General features: G+C 46.4%; 1 protein-coding gene across 4 annotated transcripts in view; it reads right to left on the reverse strand.

The window, feature by feature from the left end:
• PARN (poly(A)-specific ribonuclease) overlaps positions 1-18,706 on the reverse strand; it is a 690,538-nt gene that overhangs the window by 158,383 nt on the left and 513,449 nt on the right. For 2 of the 4 annotated variants that reach the window (XM_069210424.1, XM_069210423.1), the window contains exon 23: positions 752-853. The exons of the other annotated variants lie outside the window; for them this stretch is intronic. In XM_069210424.1, the coding sequence (XP_069066525.1) occupies positions 752-853 (102 nt within the window). The remainder of the gene's footprint in view (positions 1-751; positions 854-18,706) is intronic. 4 annotated transcript variants of the gene reach the window in all.

The following is an 18,706-nucleotide window of genomic DNA, read 5'->3' on the forward strand; positions in this document are numbered from 1 at the left end:
GAGTGACGGTTGAAAAACAAATTTACAATTTGGCACCACAAAAGGCATTCAAGTCAGCAATCTGGGGAACTTACATCCACTTAGAAAGTACAGTAAACATATCCATGCAACCACTATCACTTGAAATGCACCAAAGGCAGTTTTTTCAAGCCTGAAGTTGATGCAGGAGTCTGACCTTGAGCCCATTGATTTAAGCTGCACACAGATTCAGGAAACATGTATTTCTAAGATGTAATAAACACCTCGAAGAGGTAGGAGCAAGTACCTGCAACACAGAGCAGCATACACCCTAGCAAATGTGGATCTCATGCAGACAACCTGGATTTTGGGTTAAAAAAAAAAAAGGCTAAGCAATAAACCATAATGAAGGTTTCAGACTGTTTTCAGAACTCCTTGATGAGAAAAGTAAAATATGCAGTGAACCTGTAAACCTGACAATGATAATGTTTAAAATATCTCCAAACAAGAAAGCATTTGCGTTCAACAGGATTGATATGAATAAAGACCACTAATGATCACAACGCAAGAAAATCTGGAGGGAAAAACTGGAGGAAAAGGGAATTGTGACAAATTATCCAAAACCCAAAGTGAAAAGTGCAGCTACTAAAAATGTTGAGATCACCTTCAATAACAGCAAATGCTGTGTGTACAGTGAGTTGCAAGCTCAAATAGCAAAGCCTAGTGCGCCTCTCAGAGCCAGTGCAGAAGAAAGGTTTGTAATATTGTGCAAGACAACTATGTACTACTGTACCTAGGTAAGGGACACTGATTTTGAGCAACACTATCTGCTTGCTGCCCACGGGTGGTGATATGAGGCACAATGTAGGTTTCGTGCTGGTTTATGAGCCAAAACCTAAAGAGAAAACGCACAGAAAAAACATTTATTGGATAAATCAATTAAGGCGGGGTATGCTGAAGGTTCAAGAAAATGCTTATCCCACAGATTAAAACCATCTAACTACTCACTTCAGTGAAATAATTTCATTATCCTAAACATAAGGCTTAAAGGCACATTCTGAACACCCCTCCACAACCCTCATCAGCTCCCTGGCAAAAGGCTTTTCAACAGTTGCAGCGTTCTGCATGACAAACAAGTTACTTACCTTAGGGAATACCTTTTCTTGTAGAGAGTCTACCTAACTGCAGATACATTACGTTGTGAATTACCACAGTTGCCAGACTGAATCTTGAAACTTGTTGTAATTCCCTTGTGAGTCTGTAGTTGGTGTTGTGTGGCTCTGCATCTGATCCTTCCCACCCCAGATGGGACGTTGGGGCCAGTATATCTGCACCACCTCCACACGCAGACTTCAGTTTTCTTGCTAATCTTGGTCCACCACAGGACGAAGAACTCACAGAAATCAAAATGACAATGCAGATGTTTCAATGGAATCTTATTAATAAACTGGCTGTCCAAGCAGTAATGCTTTGTGAACGTTTGGAGGTACATCCAGGTAGAGGCTTGGTGAATGTCCAGAACTGGTACACCATGTGCCAATGCAGTGGTAGTAGCCTTTCCTCTGCTAAAATCAGCACACACAGGCCTTCAGAGGGCTGCTTCTTAGCCAGCTCGTATCAGATCTTAATCCATAACATTCCATCGAGAGATGGTACCTCTTGTGCGGCTCTGCCTTTCCTATCTCCAGAGATTCAACAAAATGTTAGTCATCCTGCTGGCAATCCCGTGTTCCTTCTATGTAGAAGCTAAGTGCCTTCTTAGTGACAAGGAGATGGAGACGTTCTTCCTCATTGGACGGATGAAGCAGTGCATAGGAAGCTGGGAAAGCGATGGACTGCTTTATCTGGAAAGGTATGACTACTTTAGGCAGGAATGCTACTTTCATCTGAAAGGCTAGTTTGTTAGGGAAGAATGACTAACAGCGTGGTGCTACAAACTATGCCTGAAATGCACTCACACATTTGGTAAATGTTATGGTGATGAGGCGTGTTGTCTTATGGTGCACATGAGGTAGGTGAGAATCAAATTAAGGTCCCACTGCAGATTCACGATGTGCTGGTGGGCACATGTGGATCAACCCCTTAAAAAAACAAACTAAAACAGGTGATTTGAAGAGGGAAAGCTGATCTGAATAACTTAAGGCAGCTGAAAAGGATGAAAAATAACTCCTAAATTTTGACACATAAAGGCCTTGCAGGGCTAATGACTAACATAATAGAAGAACATCTGTGCGTTCAAGGGTGCAGTGTCACAGGAAGTACAGCAGAGAGCAAACAGTGTCCTGCATAAACCGATTTGGTAGATGGTAGCCTGGCTGCCAGGACAATGATAACCACTTCTGAATGGAGATCAAAAGTAGTAAACTGTTGCCGCTCAGTCCCCACACATAGGAGTGTAGGTTCTGCAGGCTTGGGTGCAAAACTGCCCTGCTGCAGCAGGAGGTTCTCCCAAAGGGGCAGCTGAATCAGAGGACATGTGCTCATGGCCAGAAGTTCCAGGTACCACACTTTCCTCACCAAGTCATATCCACTTGGATGACTTGGGCAGTGTCTCACAATCTTTTAGCATTCTGGGCCGGAGAGGGAAGGGTGGGAAGTTATACAGAGTCCCCATACCCTTTACTGGTAGAAGGACTCTCCAAGGCAGAACTGCCGTGGGAACTCCAATGCACAAAAGTTTGGACACTGCACGTTCTCTGCAGGGGCAAATAGATCAATCCAGGGCTCTCAGTCTGTGGCAAATACCCTATGCCACCTCAAGTGTAACCACTACTCAATCTGCTAGACAACTATGGCTGGGTTTATTCACCTTGGCATTTTAAAATCCAGGCATGGGGGGGATCTGGGAAACACCCTAAGCATTCAGCCTCTTTCAGAGATGTTGAGCCTCCTTGGTTACTGGACCCAAAACTCTACACCAGCCTGTTTGGTGCAGTACCACATAGGAGTCATGTCTGTGAGAACGTGTACCTGTTCCCCCTGGATGGTGGAAAATAGTGCTTACAAGTGCCAAGCAAATCACCACAACTCCAGCAGATTGATGTGGAATGAAGCCCGCCAGAAACTAAAGTCCTCTGATCTCCACCTCTGTCAGATGACCACCTCAACCCATCAACAATGCAACCATCAGAACGGTTAGCTTTGGGTGGTGTAGAGAGCAGGGTCTGCCAGATCTCTTGCAGTCTCCATTGACACCTGCATGGATTCAGACAAGTCTCCTTGGTGCTGAGCGCACTGAACAGTCAGATTCCTCTGCAGAACGTGCATGTGCCACCAGGCACGGCCCACAGGCAGGATGCAGGAGGCCAAGAGGCCCAGAAGCCTCAGAGCTAGACACACAGATGCAGGTCAGAGTTTGAAATATTGGGTGACAGCCCAGAAGACCTGGATTCACTGATGTAGAGCGATTGCTCAGACAAAGCCATATCCAAGATGGCTCCAAAGAAGGGGAGCTGCTGTGAAGGATTCAGGTGTGACATCTGCACAAATATTATAAAAAAAAAAAAGCCTGACCATGTCAACAAGTCGACCGTCGTTTGGAGGTGGTTTACAGCCAAGGTGAATTCTTCAGTACCCAGTTATCAAGGAATGGGAAGACTGATATTAGCTACCTCCACAAATGGGTTGTGACCACCACCAGCGCCTCGGAGAGCCCCTAAGGTGCTCTGGGAAAAGAGCACAAAACTGAAAGTGCAACTAGCCAACCTGAAACAAAGGTAGGACACATCGATCCTGCAAGTTCAATGCTACTATCCAGTCTACTGGATCCAGGGCAAACCTTACTTGGACAAGGGTAATCATTTTGAACTAGTGCTTTCAGAAGATGTTCAGAGAATTCATACCTAGGATGGGGCAAAAGCCTCTATCCTCCTTCACCACCAGGAAATCACAGAAGTAACAACCAGACCCGATCGCTGTTGCCAGCACCCTCTACATGGCTTCCTGGGCCAACACACCCAACTCTGGGGAGTATGGATAAGTGGTGTTCTGGGAGGTGGTGTGGGTGGCATGCCAGGTAAATATGACAAAAGGTAGGGAATATTTTGATTCCACAACCTTCAGCACCCATAGGTCTGATATGATGCTCCTCCATCTGCAGAGGTGAGAGATGATAGGTGATCAAGTGCAACCAAGGATAAATCAAAGCAGTTTTACATTGTCACAGTGGTGAGGGGTTTGGGTCACTGTCTGCCTGCTCCTGGACCCGATCCCAAAATGTCTGGGAGGCCTGTTGCTACTGAAGCAGGTACTGGTGCTGCCTCTGATGAATTCTCCTGCTGAAGCCTCAAAAGGGGTGCTGTTGTTGGAGAACACTCCTTAATCAGCTGAGCTAGGCCCAGAGAGTGGGAAGTGGCATTGCCCTCTTTAAATGTGAGGGCCAGGTCAACATTCCCTCTGAACAGTTCTGAGCTATCCAAGGGCATGACCACAAGAGACTGCTGCACATCTGATAAAAAGCCCATGGAGCAAATCCAGGTGTAGCGCAAAGCACCACGCTGCCTTATCCAGACAGTCAGTTGTGTCTAGACCGGAAGGAGTGGTGTACCTTGCGAAGTCTTGACCATCTAAGATTAGGCAGTGCAGGGTCAGTCTAATCTCTTCTGGGACAGCTGGTAAAATGTCAACACCCCATCGCACAATGTGTGTACTTGCCCAGAAGGCATGAGGTACTGATAGATCTTAGGGCGAGACTAGTACTAGAAAACACTTGTTTTGCTAGTGTGTCCATTACTTTGGTTTCCCTGTCAGGTGGAGTGCTAGGGAACAAATTTTAGTGGCTGCTGGAGTACGCCTGTACCACACCAATTTTTAGAGGCGATTGGAGTAAGCCTTTACCACACCGAGCTTTCCAGGATTGGATACTGTAGCAGAAAGTAAGGGTCTACCATGCAGTCCTATGCCTCCTTACCACTAATCTAGTTATTGGACTACAAGATCCCAAGTTCGTCCAGGTGTCCACTAGTCCGTCACATAGGGCCTCATTAAAAGGTAGCAAAGGTTCCTGGCTGACCTGTGCTACATTAACAACCTCAGTTAGGACATTTGTTTAGGTTTCTTGCAGAGGGAGAGTAAGGTCATGGGCTTCCACTACCCTTCTGATCACAGTTGTAAAGGAGGGCAGTAGTCATAGCTTGGTTTGGGAAGGACAATTAAATGACTGGTAAGGTTCACAGGTCATTGACTTCCTAATGTCTTCAAATATGTTGCCATTTTGATGGAAATTCTCTCAATAGTCACCATCGTCATCACAGTGGTGGGCTAATGGATTAGTATCCAGCATCGTTGTCGCTAGTACCAGTGCTGAGGGTTGGGCCAGTGGCATCTGTCTCAGCACCTTGAATGGCGTCACATGTTGCACTGGGGTGGATCCACCTGCATCAGGCTCATGGAAGGAACTGGTCTTGAGTGCAGTTCAAGTGGTGCAGTTGGTGTCCGGTCTGCATTTGGGGTTCGGACAAATAGCCACCTTGAATTTTTGGGAGCCGACGCCACTCCAACAGGGTATAGTGTGTCACAAAAGATTTTGGTGACAATCTCTCAGCTGACATTTTATCTGTTGGGGGAGACGGTCAAGCAGAATCACTTCAGGGTTCTTTTCCGTGGAATGGCTTAGCAGCCTGGAGGTGCCCAGAGGGTCACCAGACTCCAAATGATGAGTGGCAGGATATCCATGTTAGGACAGATCCAGCACAAAGTCGAACATCACCACCTACCAACACAAAAGGGAATTGTTACAAAAGTTTCCAGATCCAGTCTGGCACTTGGGGAAAATCATGAGGTGAGAAATCTGCAGTTAGAAGTCTTTATCAGAAACCTTTTTGATTGAAGGTACACCTTTTCTTCCACACAGATGTTTGGCAGAATTCTGGCACCCCTCAGGCAGAACCTACGAGATCTAGGTCTGTGAATGTGTGGAGACCTACACATCTTTACACCAGTCATGCCGAAATACTAATACACAAAAGCAGATATGGCTGCAAAATACAGGCATGCTGTTTGTTGTCCTCAACAGGCTCATGTTTGTAAAAATGAAGAAGCTGTGATCTTAAATCCAACAGGACAACATTGGGCACCTACTAAACAGCTTCTAAAATCCTGCATACTAAAGGCTGGATGTAACCCAAGAACAGACGCAGTGCTTTGAATCATTCTGGGCCGGAAAGCATACTCACATATTCTAGTTATAGGATTAATGTCCCTCAATATTAATTTGATCACCAGTAAACAGGCAGCAAAATTGGTTGGCTTGGACACGTCAATAGCTAAATTTATAATAGAACAGAGGGGAGAAATTAGAGTGCTAACTAAGGACAGAAGCAAGGATGGCATAAACATGTGAACTTCAAAAAAAGCTTCACCAATGTAACCAGGTTTAGAATAATAAAACAAGTTACTTACCTTAAGTAATGCATTATCTGGTAGAGACAGGATCTAGCTGAAGATTCGTTACTTTCGCATCCTCCTCAGGTGCAAGACTGGATCCGGAACACCCCACCCCCCCCCCCCACACCCAGCCAGTCTACACATCAGGATTGCACGACTCCGTACAGACCTCGTCCACCAGATTGTGACATCAATGGAGTCCATATAACCTCCTCTCTGACGCACCAACATCAATTTCTTCTGGAACAATTTTTCCACTCTTAAAACGTGGAGCCACATCTAGAAACTGGCTATTGAAACAGTGTGCTACAATAAAAGACACCCTTTTGTCAAATAATGACTGAATTCTCAATTCAGGATATGAATTTCCATATGAAATCTTTGAGACAAAAGATGTCTCAGTTCACAGAGCGGGGAGAATAGGAGGGTCATTAAGGAATCTCCGGGCTAGATCCTGTACCAGATAATTAATTGCTGAAGTTAAGTCACTTGTTCATCTGATAGAGACATTTAGCCTCAGATTCCTTACTTTAGAATCAGATACCAGAGTCATACCCTCTCCAGAGGAAAGTCTGTGAATGGAGACCATTAAAAGTCTCTAAGTAGAACAAAACTGGTCTAGAACAAAAGTAAAAGTTCTGGCAATATACTCCACAACATAAAAACCTGTGGAAGGAACCACAGGTAAATAAAGCCATAAGACATTAAAAAACATGTGAATAAAATTATCCATGTTAGTACGACAACTGTGTGTCCGAATCAACCAAACAATATGAAAATAAAACTATTTGCATTCTTAATGGGGGTCAGAATCCAAGCATGCTCACTCCATAAGAACTGGTGAAAAGAAAGCATGGGGAAAATGTTAGCCATGACAGCAGGACAATTTTGCCAAATGTCAGTATGAATATAAATTCATGTGAATGCATATCTGGACCCGAACTGCGTGTTTGATACTTGTGAAATATAAATCAGCAGGCCATGCCAGTGAGCACCACTTCTATGCCATATTAAGGTCTATCCTAGCCTGACCTGCTCTGTAAAAAACACAGAGAAAGGTCCATCTCCCATGGAGAAAGCATAAAAAATGCTCCAATAAAACAAGTTTAATACAATAGCAACTATGGCATAGATTAGGTACAAATACCTCTAGAATATATATATATATATATATATACACACCTCTAGAATATATATATATTTAAAAAACCAAAGGTTATCGCTATGTTCTACTTAGGTTCTGAATTTACTCGTACAAAACCTTAGAAATTCAGCAGTTAGTTATTTCAAGTAACTATAATTTGCGCCCTAAGGTAACTATAACTCACGCACCCCACATGCACAGATTTTTCTTCATTCGACTGCTAATGCTTCAGTGTCTTTTTAATGATATTATAAAAGTTGTCATGTTTACTGTAATATCTGGGATAATTAGCAGTGCATGGCAAGGGCACAAGTTAAAGTTACCTTAGGGTGCGAATTATAGTTACTTGAAATAACTAACTATAACTGTTGAATTTCTAAGGTTTTGTACAAGTAAATTTAGAGCCTAATTATAACGTCCCTGCAACCTTTGGTTTCTTAAGTTATTTTTTTATTTATTTTTTTAACTAAGTCAATTTTAATTACTATACATTAATCCATCCAACCCCACGCCAAGCATAAGTTGGCCGTAAGGCCTGCAGCAAGCCCCTATAACCACTCAACCCTGTGCCATGGGAAGCCTTCAGCCATGCATGGTGGGGGTTGGTTGCAGGGCCTGGCCACAAGCCAGGCCCTGCAGCCAACCCCTGGCCACAAGCCAGGCCCTGCAGCCAACCCCCTATGACCACCGACACCCACCGTGCTTGGCTGAAGAGACTGTTTCTCTGAGAGTGAGATTAGGTGTGAGAGGGTGTCCATGGGTGTGAAGGTGTCTGTCTGGGTGTGAATGGGTGTGTGATGGTCTGAGTTGTTCTGTGAGTGAAAATGTGACGTCTGAGTGGGTGCGTTAGGGCCTGAGTGTGTGCGTTAGGGCCTGAGTGGGTGAGAGGATGCGTGAGTGGGTCTGAGAGTGTTTGCGTTAGGGTCTGACTGGTTCTGTGAGTAGCAGTGGGAGTGGGTCTGTGAGTGGTTCCATGAGTGTGGGACTATGAGAGGGTGCGTTAGTGTACGATTGTGTGGGGGTTCGGAAGGGTCTGAGTGGGTGTGTGAATGGGTGCATGAGTGGGTTTGTCAGTACCTGCATTAGTGTCTGAGTGGTACTATGAGTGAATGAATTAGTGTTTGAATGAGTCAGGTGTTTTTTTAAATGTACGTTTTTTGCTGATACTCAAGAATTCGTCGCAACGTTAAATTGAGGGACGCGCTGAGCGTTGCCATGTATTTGTGAATATCGCGCAGCGTTAAAAAGGGTTTTTGAGGGCATAATTTGACCCTCAAAGACCTCTATATCACAGCCCTAGGGTCAGGGTACTTCCACAATGACCACTTATCAAATGTATTTTTAGCCCCGGGGACCGTGTCTCGTAACATAAAATGGCGGCCGCAACTTTCTGCACAGGTTGCGGTCATCCAATCACAGCATTCCTGCTGGTGTGCACGTTTGTGAATTCGCCACAATCACCGTGTGTAGGAAAGTACCATCTTGCCTGGCATGTTACCCCCATTTTTCACTGAATATATTTTGTTTTAGTTGTATGTGTCACTGGGACCCTGGTAACCCAGGGCCCCAGTGCTCATAAGTTTGCCTGAATGTGTTACCTGTGTAGTGACTAACTGTCTCACTGAGGCTCTGCTAATCAGAACCTCAGTGGTTATGCTCTCTCATTTCTTTCCAAATTGTCACTGACAGGCTAGTGACCATTTTTAACAATTTACATTGGCTTACTGGAACACCCTTATAATTCCCTAGTATATGGTACTGAGGTACCCAGGGTATTGGGGTTCCAGGAGATCCCTATGGGCTGCAGCATTTCTTTTGCCACCCATAGGGAGCTCTGACAATTCTTACACAGGCCTGCCACTGCAGCCTGAGTGAAATAACGTCCACGTTATTTCACAGCCATTTTACACTGCACTTAAGTAACTTATAAGTCACCTATATGTCTAACCTTTACCTGGTAAAGGTTAGGTGCAAAGTTACTTAGTGTGAGGGCACCCTGGCCCTAGCCAAGGTGCCCCCACATTGTTCAGAGCCAATTCACTGAACTTTGTGAGTGCGGGGACACCATTACACGCGTGCACTACATATAGGTCACTACCTATATGTAGCTTCACCATGGTAACTCCGAATATGGCCATGTAACATGTCTATGATCATGGAATTGCCCCCTCTATGCCATCCTGGCATTGTTGGTACAATTCCATGATCCCAGTGGTCTGTAGCACAGACCCTGGTACTGCCAGACTGCCCTTCCTGGGGTTTCACTGCAGCTGCTGCTGCTGCCAACCCCTCAGACAGGCAGCTGCCCTCCTGGGGTCCAGCCAGGCCTGGCCCAGGATGGCAGAACAAAGAACTTCCTCTGAGAGAGGGTGTGACACCCTCTCCCTTTGGAAAATGGTGTGAAGGCAGGGGAGGAGTAGCCTCCCCCAGCCTCTGGAAATGCTTTGTTGGGCACAGATGTGCCCAATTCTGCATAAGCCAGTCTACACCGGTTCAGGGACCCCTTAGCCCCTGCTCTGGCGCGAAACTGGACAAAGGAAAGGGGAGTGACCACTCCCCTGACCTGCACCTCCCCTGGGAGGTGTCCAGAGCTCCTCCAGTGTGCTCCAGACCTCTGCCATCTTGGAAACAGAGGTGCTGCTGGCACACTGGACTGCTCTGAGTGGCCAGTGCCACCAGGTGACGTCAGAGACTCCTGCTGATAGGCTCCTTCAGGTGTTAGTAGCCTTTCCTCTCTCCTAGGTAGCCAAACCCTCTTTTCTGGCTATTTAGGGTCTCTGTCTCTGGGGAAACTTTAGATAACGAATGCAAGAGCTCATCTGAGTTCCTCTGCATCTCCCTCTTCACCTTCTGATAAGGAATCGACCGCTGACCGCGCTGGAAGCCTGCAAACCTGCAACATAGTAGCAAAGACGACTACTGCAACTCTGTAACGCTGATCCTGCCGCCTTCTCGACTGTTTTCCTGCTTGTGCATGCTGTGGGGGTAGTCTGCCTCCTCTCTGCACCAGAAGCTCCGAAGAAATCTCCCGTGGGTCGACGGAATCTTCCCCCTGCAACCGCAGGCACCAAAAAGCTGCATTACCGGTCCCTTGGGTCTCCTCTCAGCACGACGAGCGAGGTCCCTCGAATCCAGCGACGCTGTCCAAGTGACCCCCACAGTCCAGTGACTCTTCAGCCCAAGTTTGGTGGAGGTAAGTCCTTGCCTCACCTCGCTGGGCTGCATTGCTGGGAACCGCGACTTTGCAGCTACTCCGGCCCCTGTGCACTTCCGGCGGAAATCCTTCGTGCACAGCCAAGCCTGGGTCCACGGCACTCTAACCTGCATTGCACGACTTTCTAAGTTGGTCTCCGGCGACGTGGGACTCCTTTGTGCAACTTCGGCGAGCACCGTTTCACGCATCCTCGTAGTGCCTGTTTCTGGCACTTCTCCGGGTGCTACCTGCTTCAGTGAGGGCTCTTTGTCTTGCTCGACGTCCCCTCTCTCTGCAGGTCCAATTTGCGACCTCCTGGTCCCTCCTGGGCCCCAGCAGCGTCCAAAAACACCAAACGCACGATTTGCGTGTAGCAAGGCTTGTTGGCGTCCTTCCGGCGGGAAAACACTTCTGCACGACTCTCCAAGGCGAGAGGGATCCGTCCACCAAAGGGGAAGTCTCTAGCCCTTTTCGTTCCTGCAGAAACCTCAGCTTCTTCTGTCCAGTCGAAGCTCCTTTGCACCCGCAGCTGGCATTTCCTGGGCATCTGCCCATCTCCGACTTGCTTGTGACTTTTGGACTTGGTCCCCTTGTTCCACAGGTACCCCAGATTGGAAATCCACAGTGGTTGCATTGCTGGTTTGTGTCTTTCCTGCATTATTCCTCTAACACGACTCTTTTGTCCTTAGGGGAACTTTAGTGCACTTTACACTCACTTTTCAGGGTCTTGGGGAGGGTTATTTTGCTAACTCTCACTATTGTCTAATAGTCCCAGCGACCCTCTACAAGGTCACATAGGTTTGGGATCCATTCGTGGTTCACATTCCACTTTTGGAGTATATGGTTTGTGTTGCCCCTATCCCTATGTTTCCCCATTGCATCCTATTGTAACTATACATTGTTTGCACTGTTTTCTAAGACTATACTGCATATTTTTGCTATTGTGTATATATATCTTGTGTATATTTCCTATCCTCTCACTGAGGGTACACTCTAAGATACTTTGGCATATTGTCATAAAAATAAAGTACCTTTATTTTTAGTATAACTGTGTATTGTGTGTTCTTATTATATTGTGCATATGACACTAAGTGGTACTGTAGTAGCTTCACACGTCTCCTAGTTCAGCCTAAGCTGCTCTGCTAAGCTACCATTATCTATCAGCCTAAGCTGCTAGACACCCTATACACTAATAAGGGATAACTGGGCCTGGTGCAAGGTGCAAGTACCCCTTGGTACTCACTACAAGCCAGTCCAGCCTCCTACATTGGTTGTGCAGTGGTGGGATAAGTGCTTGAGACTACTTACCACTCTTGTCATTGTACTTTTCATAAGAGAAAAATATACAAAACAAGGTCAGTGTATATACACATAGCCAAAAAGTTTTGCATTTCCTCTTTTCACTCTTTTCTAAGTGCTGAAAAGTACTTCTAAACTTTCAAAAAGTTCTTAAAAGTTTAAAAAGTTTTTTTCTGTCTTTCCAAAAAGTTCTGAAAACTTTTTTTTCTTTTTCTTTCACTTTAACTCTCTCTAAAAAATGTCTGGCACAGGAAAAAATGTTGAACTGTCCAAACTTGCATATGATCACCTTAGCTGGCAAGGAGCAAGGAGTCTCTGCATAGAGAGAGGTTTGAGTGTAGGGAAGAATCCTTCCTTAGAACTGTTAATTAATATGCTTAGAGTACAGGATAAGGCCATGAGTGCCAAATCTGGTGAAAAAGTAGCTAATGGTTCTCAATCTGATCCAGGGACTCCCCCAGGAAAAGATTCAGGAAAGAAACTTCTCAGCCTGCCCATTACTAGACAGTCTAGCATAGTTGGTACAGAGGTTGAATCACACCATACTGATGGTGTGCTCTCACATTATACTGGTAGCCAAGCTGTTAGGTTGCCCTCTGTAAGGGACAGGTCTCCTTCTGTTCATTCCCATCATACCTCTGTATCTAGAAATGTCCCTCCCACCCACCCTGATGACAGATTGTTAGAAAGGGAGCTCAATAGATTGAGAGTGGAACAAACCAGACTGAAGCTCAAGAAGCAACAGCTGGATTTGGATAGACAGTCTTTAGAAATAGAGAAGGAAAGACAGAAGTTGGGTTTAGATACCCATGGTGGCAGCAGCAGTATTCCCCATAGTCATCCTGCAAAAGAGCATGATTCCAGGAATCTGCACAAGATAGTTCCCCCTTATAAGGAGGGGGATGACATTAACAAGTGGTTTGCTGCACTTGAGAGGGCCTGTGCTGTACAGGATGTCCCTCAAAAGCAGTGGGCTGCTATCCTATGGCTATCATTTAGTGGAAAAGGTAGGGATAGGCTCCTTACTGTAAAAGAAAATGATGCTAATAATTTCCAAGTTCTTAAGAATGCACTCCTGGATGGTTATGGCTTAACCACTGAACAGTACAGGATAAAGTTCAGAGAGACCAAAAAGGAGTCTTCACAAGACTGGGTTGATTTCATTGACCAGGCAGTGAAGGCCTTGGAGGGGTGGTTACATGGCAGTAAAGTTACTGATTATGACAGCCTGTATAACTTAATCCTGAGAGAGCATATTCTTAATAATTGTGTGTCTGATTTGTTGCACCAGTACTTGGTGGACTCTGATCTGACCTCTCCCCAAGAATTGGGAAAGAAGGCAGACAAATGGGTCAGAACAAGAGTGAACAGAAAAGTTCATACAGGGGGTGACAAAGATGGCAACAAAAAGAAGGATGGTAAGTCTTCTGACAAGGGTGGGGACAAATCTAAAAATGAGTCTTCATCAGGCCCACAAAAACACTCTGGTGGGGGTGGTGGGTCCAAATCCTCCTTTAATCAGAACAAGGAAAAGAAACCATGGTGCTATTTATGTAAAATAAAAGGCCATTGGACAACAGATCCCAGTTGTCCAAAGAAAGGCACCACAGCTCCTACCACTACAACCCCTACTGCTACACCTAGTGTCCCTACTAATAGCAGTGGTGGTGGGAGCAAACCTACTAATAGCCAATCCAAGGGAGTAGCTGGGCTCACTTTTGGTAATTTAGTTGGGGTTGGTCTGATTAGGGAGACCACAGAGGCTACTTTAGTCTCTGAAGGGGCTATTGATTTATCCACTTTGGTTGCTTGCTCCCATAACTTGGAGAAGTACAAGCAACTAACCCTAATAAATGGTGTTGAGGTCCAGGCCTACAGGGACACAGGTGCCAGTGTCACAATGGTGATTGAGAAACTGGTGCACCCTGAACAACACATACTTGGACACCAGTACCAAGTAACCGATGCTCACAACATAACACAAAGCCACCCCATGGCTGTTGTAAATCTCAACTGGGGGGGGGGTAACTGGTCCAAAGAAAGTTGTGGTAGCTTCAGATTTACCTGTAGACTGTCTATTAGGGAATGATTTGGAGACATCAGCTTGGTCAGATGTGGAGTTGGAGGCCCATGCAGCAATGCTGGGCATCCCAGGGCATATTTTTGCTTTGACAAGGGCTCAGGCCAAAAAGCAAAAAGGACAGGGAAGCTTGGATCCTGGAACAATGGACCAAGTGCTCCCTAAAGCTAGGGCTAGTAGAAGCAAACCACTTCCTACTATCCCTCCCTCTACAGTGGATTCTAATTCTGAGGAAGAAGAATTCCCTCCCTGTGCAGAACCTACACCAGAGGAGCTGGAAGCAGACACTGCTGAGCTTTTGGGTGAAGGGGGGCCTGCCAGGGAGGAGCTGAGTGTGGCACAGCAAACCTGTCCCACATTAGAGGGTCTCAGACAGCAAGCTGTCAAACAAGCTAAAGGGGATGTCAGTGACTCTCACAGAGTTTACTGGGAGGACAACCTCTTGTACACCGAGCATAGGGATCCTAAACCTGGAGCTGCCAGGAGATTAGTGATCCCTCAGGAGTACAGAAAGTTCCTCCTAACACTGGCACATGACATTCCCCTAGCTGGGCACCTGGGTCAAATGAAAACTTGGGACAGATTGGTTCCATTGTTTCATTGGCCTAGGATGTCTGAGGACACAAAATAATTTTGTAAGTCCTGTGAAACCTGTCAAGCCAGTGGCAAGACAGGTGGCACTCCAAAGGCACCCCTTATCCCACTGCCTGTGGTTGGGGTTCCCTTTGAAAGGGTAGGGGTTGACATAGTTGGCCCCCTTGACCCTCCTACTGCTTCAGGCAATAGGTTTATCTTAGTGGTAGTGGACCATGCCACAAGATATCCTGAAGCTATTCCTTTAAGGACCACTACAGCTCCTGCAGTGGCAAAGGCCCTCCTGGGAATATTTTCCAGGGTGGGCTTCCCAAAGGAAGTAGTATCAGACAGAGGAAGCAATTTCATGTCTGCATACTTAAAGGCCATGTGGAAGGAGTGTGGTGTAACTTACAAGTTCACAACACCCTATCATCCACAAACAAATGGACTGGTGGAGAGATTTAATAAAACTCTCAAAGGCATGATTATGGGACTCCCTGAAAAACTCCGCAGGAGATGGGATATCCTTCTACCATGCCTCCTTTTTGCCTACAGGGAGGTACCCCAGAAAGGAGTGGGCTTCAGCCCCTTTGAACTTCTTTTTGGACACCCTGTTAGGGGTCCACTCACACTTGTAAAGGAGGGTTGGGAACAACCTTTTAAAGCTCCTAAACAGGATATTGTGGATTATGTACTTGGCCTCAGATCAAGGATGGCTGAGTACATGAAAAAGGCCAGTAAAAACCTTCAGGCCAGCCAAGAGCTCCAGAAGCAATGGCATGATCAGAAGGCTGTTTTGGTTCAGTACCAACCAGGGCAGAAAGTGTGGGTCTTGGAGCCTGTGGCCCCAAGAGCACTCCAAGATAAATGGAGTGGACCCCACACAATTGTTGAAAAGAAGGGTGAAGTCACCTACTTGGTTGACTTAGGCACTGCCAGGAGTCCCCTTAGGGTGCTCCATGTCAACCGCCTGAAACCCTACTATGACAGGGCTGATCTCACCCTGCTCATGGCAACAGATGAGGGACAGGAAGAAGACAGTGATCCTCTACCTGATCTCTTCTCTTCCACAGATCAAGATGCTCTTGTGGAAGGTGTAGTTTTGGCTGATTGTCTTACTGCTGAGCAGAAAGACAATTGCATAAATCTCCTAGGACAATTTTCAGAACTCTTCTCTACTGTGCCAGGCACCACTTCTTGGTGTGAGCACACTATAGATACTGGAGACAGTTTACCTGTCAAAAGTAAGATCTATAGGCAGCCTGACCATGTCAAGGACTGCATAAAGCAAGAAGTTCAGAAAATGTTGGAACTAGGAGTGGTTGAGCACTCCGACAGTCCATGGGCTTCTCCTGTGGTACTGGTACCAAAACCCAATTCTAAAGATGGAAAGAAGGAAATGAGGTTTTGTGTAGACTATAGAGGTCTCAACTTGGTAACCAAAACTGATGCTCACCCTATACCCAGGGCAGATGAGCTTATAGATACACTGGCATCTGCCAAGTATATAAGCATTTTTGATTTGACCGCAGGGTATTGGCAGATCAAATTGTCAGAAGATGCTAAACCTAAGACTGCATTTTCTACCATTGGAGGACATTACCAGTTTACTGTAATGCCTTTTGGTTTGAAAAATGCACCTGCCACTTTTCAGAGGTTGGTGAACACAGTCCTGCAAGGGCTGGAAGCTTTCAGTGCAGCATATTTGGACGATATAGTGTCTTTAGCTCCAGCTGGGATGATCACCTGGTCCACCTATGGAAAGTTTTGGAGGCTCTGCAAAAGGCAGGCCTCACTATCAAGGCTTCAAAGTGCCAGATAGGGCAGGGTAAGGTGGTTTATCTGGGACACCTTGTTGGTGGGGAACAGATTGATTGCACTTCAGGGGAAAATCCAAACTATTATTGATTGGGTTCCCCCTACCACACAAACTCAGGTGAGAGCCTTCCTAGGCCTCACTGGGTATTACAGGAGGTTCATTAAGAACTATGGCTCCATTGCAGCCCCTCTTAATGACCTCACATCCAAGAAAATGCCTAAAAAGGTATTGTGGACAGCAAGCTGTCAGAAAGCTTTTGAGGAGCTGAAGCAGGCCATGTGCTCTGCACCTGTCCTGAAAAGCCCTTGTTACTCTAAAAAATTCTATGTCCAAACTGATGCATCTGAATTAGGAGTAGGGGCAGTCCTATCACAACTTAATTCTGAGGGCCAGGATCAACCTGTTGCTTTTATTAGTAGGAGGTTGACCCCTAGAGAAAAGCGTTGGTCTGCCATTGAGAGGGAGGCCTTTGCTGTGGTCTGGGCTCTGAAGAAGTTGAGGCCATACCTGTTTGGCACTCACTTCATTGTTCAGACAGACCACAAACCTCTACTTTGGCTAAAACAAATGAAAGGTGAAAATCCTAAATTGTTGAGGTGGTCCATATCCCTACAGGGAATGGACTATACAGTGGAACATAGACCTGGGAGTAGCCACTCCAATGCAGATGGACTCTCCAGATATTTCCACTTAGACAATGAAGACTCATCAGGTCATGGCTAGTCTTATTGTCCTTCATTTGGGGGGGGGTTGTGTAGGAAAGTACCATCTTGCCTGGCATGTTACCCCCATTTTTCACTGTATATATGTTGTTTTAGTTGTATGTGTCACTGGGACCCTGGTAACCCAGGGCCCCAGTGCTCATAAGTTTGCCTGAATGTGTTACCTGTGTAGTGACTAACTGTCTCACTGAGGCTCTGCTAATCAGAACCTCAGTGGTTATGCTCTCTCATTTCTTTCCAAATTGTCACTGACAGGCTAGTGACCATTTTTAACAATTTACATTGGCTTACTGGAACACCCTTATAATTCCCTAGTATATGGTACTGAGGTACCCAGGGTATTGGGGTTCCAGGAGATCCCTATGGGCTGCAGCATTTCTTTTGCCACCCATAGGGAGCTCTGACAATTCTTACACAGGCCTGCCACTGCAGCCTGAGTGAAATAACGTCCACGTTATTTCACAGCCATTTTACACTGCACTTAAGTAACTTATAAGTCACCTATATGTCTAACCTTTACCTGGTAAAGGTTAGGTGCAAAGTTACTTAGTGTGAGGGCACCCTGGCACTAGCCAAGGTGCCCCCACATTGTTCAGAGCCAATTCACTGAACTTTGTGAGTGCGGGGACACCATTACACGCGTGCACTACATATAGGTCACTACCTATATGTAGCTTCACCATGGTAACTCCGAATATGGCCATGTAACATGTCTATTATCATGGAATTGCCCCCTCTATGCCATCCTGGCATTGTTGGTACAATTCCATGATCCCAGTGGTCTGTAGCACAGACCCTGGTACTGCCAGACTGCCCTTCCTGGGGTTTCACTGCAGCTGCTGCCAACCCCTCAGACAGGCAGCTGCCCTCCTGGGGTCCAGCCAGGCCTGGCCCAGGATGGCAGAACAAAGAACTTCCTCTGAGAGAGGGTGTGACACCCTCTCCCTTTGGAAAATGGTGTGAAGGCAGGGGAGGAGTAGCCTCCCCCAGCCTCTGGAAATGCTTTGTTGGGCACAGATGTGCCCAATTCTGCATAAGCCAGTCTACACCGGTTCAGGGACACCTTAGCCCCTGCTCTGGCGCGAAACTGGACAAAGGAAAGGGGAGTGACCACTCCCCTGACCTGCACCTCCCCTGGGAGGTGTCCAGAGCTCCTCCAGTGTGCTCCAGACCTCTGCCATCTTGGAAACAGAGGTGCTGCTGGCACACTGGACTGCTCTGAGTGGCCAGTGCCACCAGGTGACGTCAGAGACTCCTGCTGATAGGCTCCTTCAGGTGTTAGTAGCCTTTCCTCTCTCCTAGGTAGCCAAACCCTCTTTTCTGGCTATTTAGGGTCTCTGTCTCTGGGGAAACTTTAGATAACGAATGCAAGAGCTCATCCGAGTTCCTCTGCATCTCCCTCTTCACCTTCTGATAAGGAATCGACCGCTGACCGCGCTGGAAGCCTGCAACATAGTAGCAAAGACGACTACTGCAACTCTGTAACGCTGATCCTGCCGCCTTCTCGACTGTTTTCCTGCTTGTGCATGCT

This window comes from Pleurodeles waltl, chromosome 10 (genome assembly GCF_031143425.1).
Source record: "Pleurodeles waltl isolate 20211129_DDA chromosome 10, aPleWal1.hap1.20221129, whole genome shotgun sequence".
NCBI lineage: Eukaryota > Metazoa > Chordata > Amphibia > Caudata > Salamandridae > Pleurodeles > Pleurodeles waltl.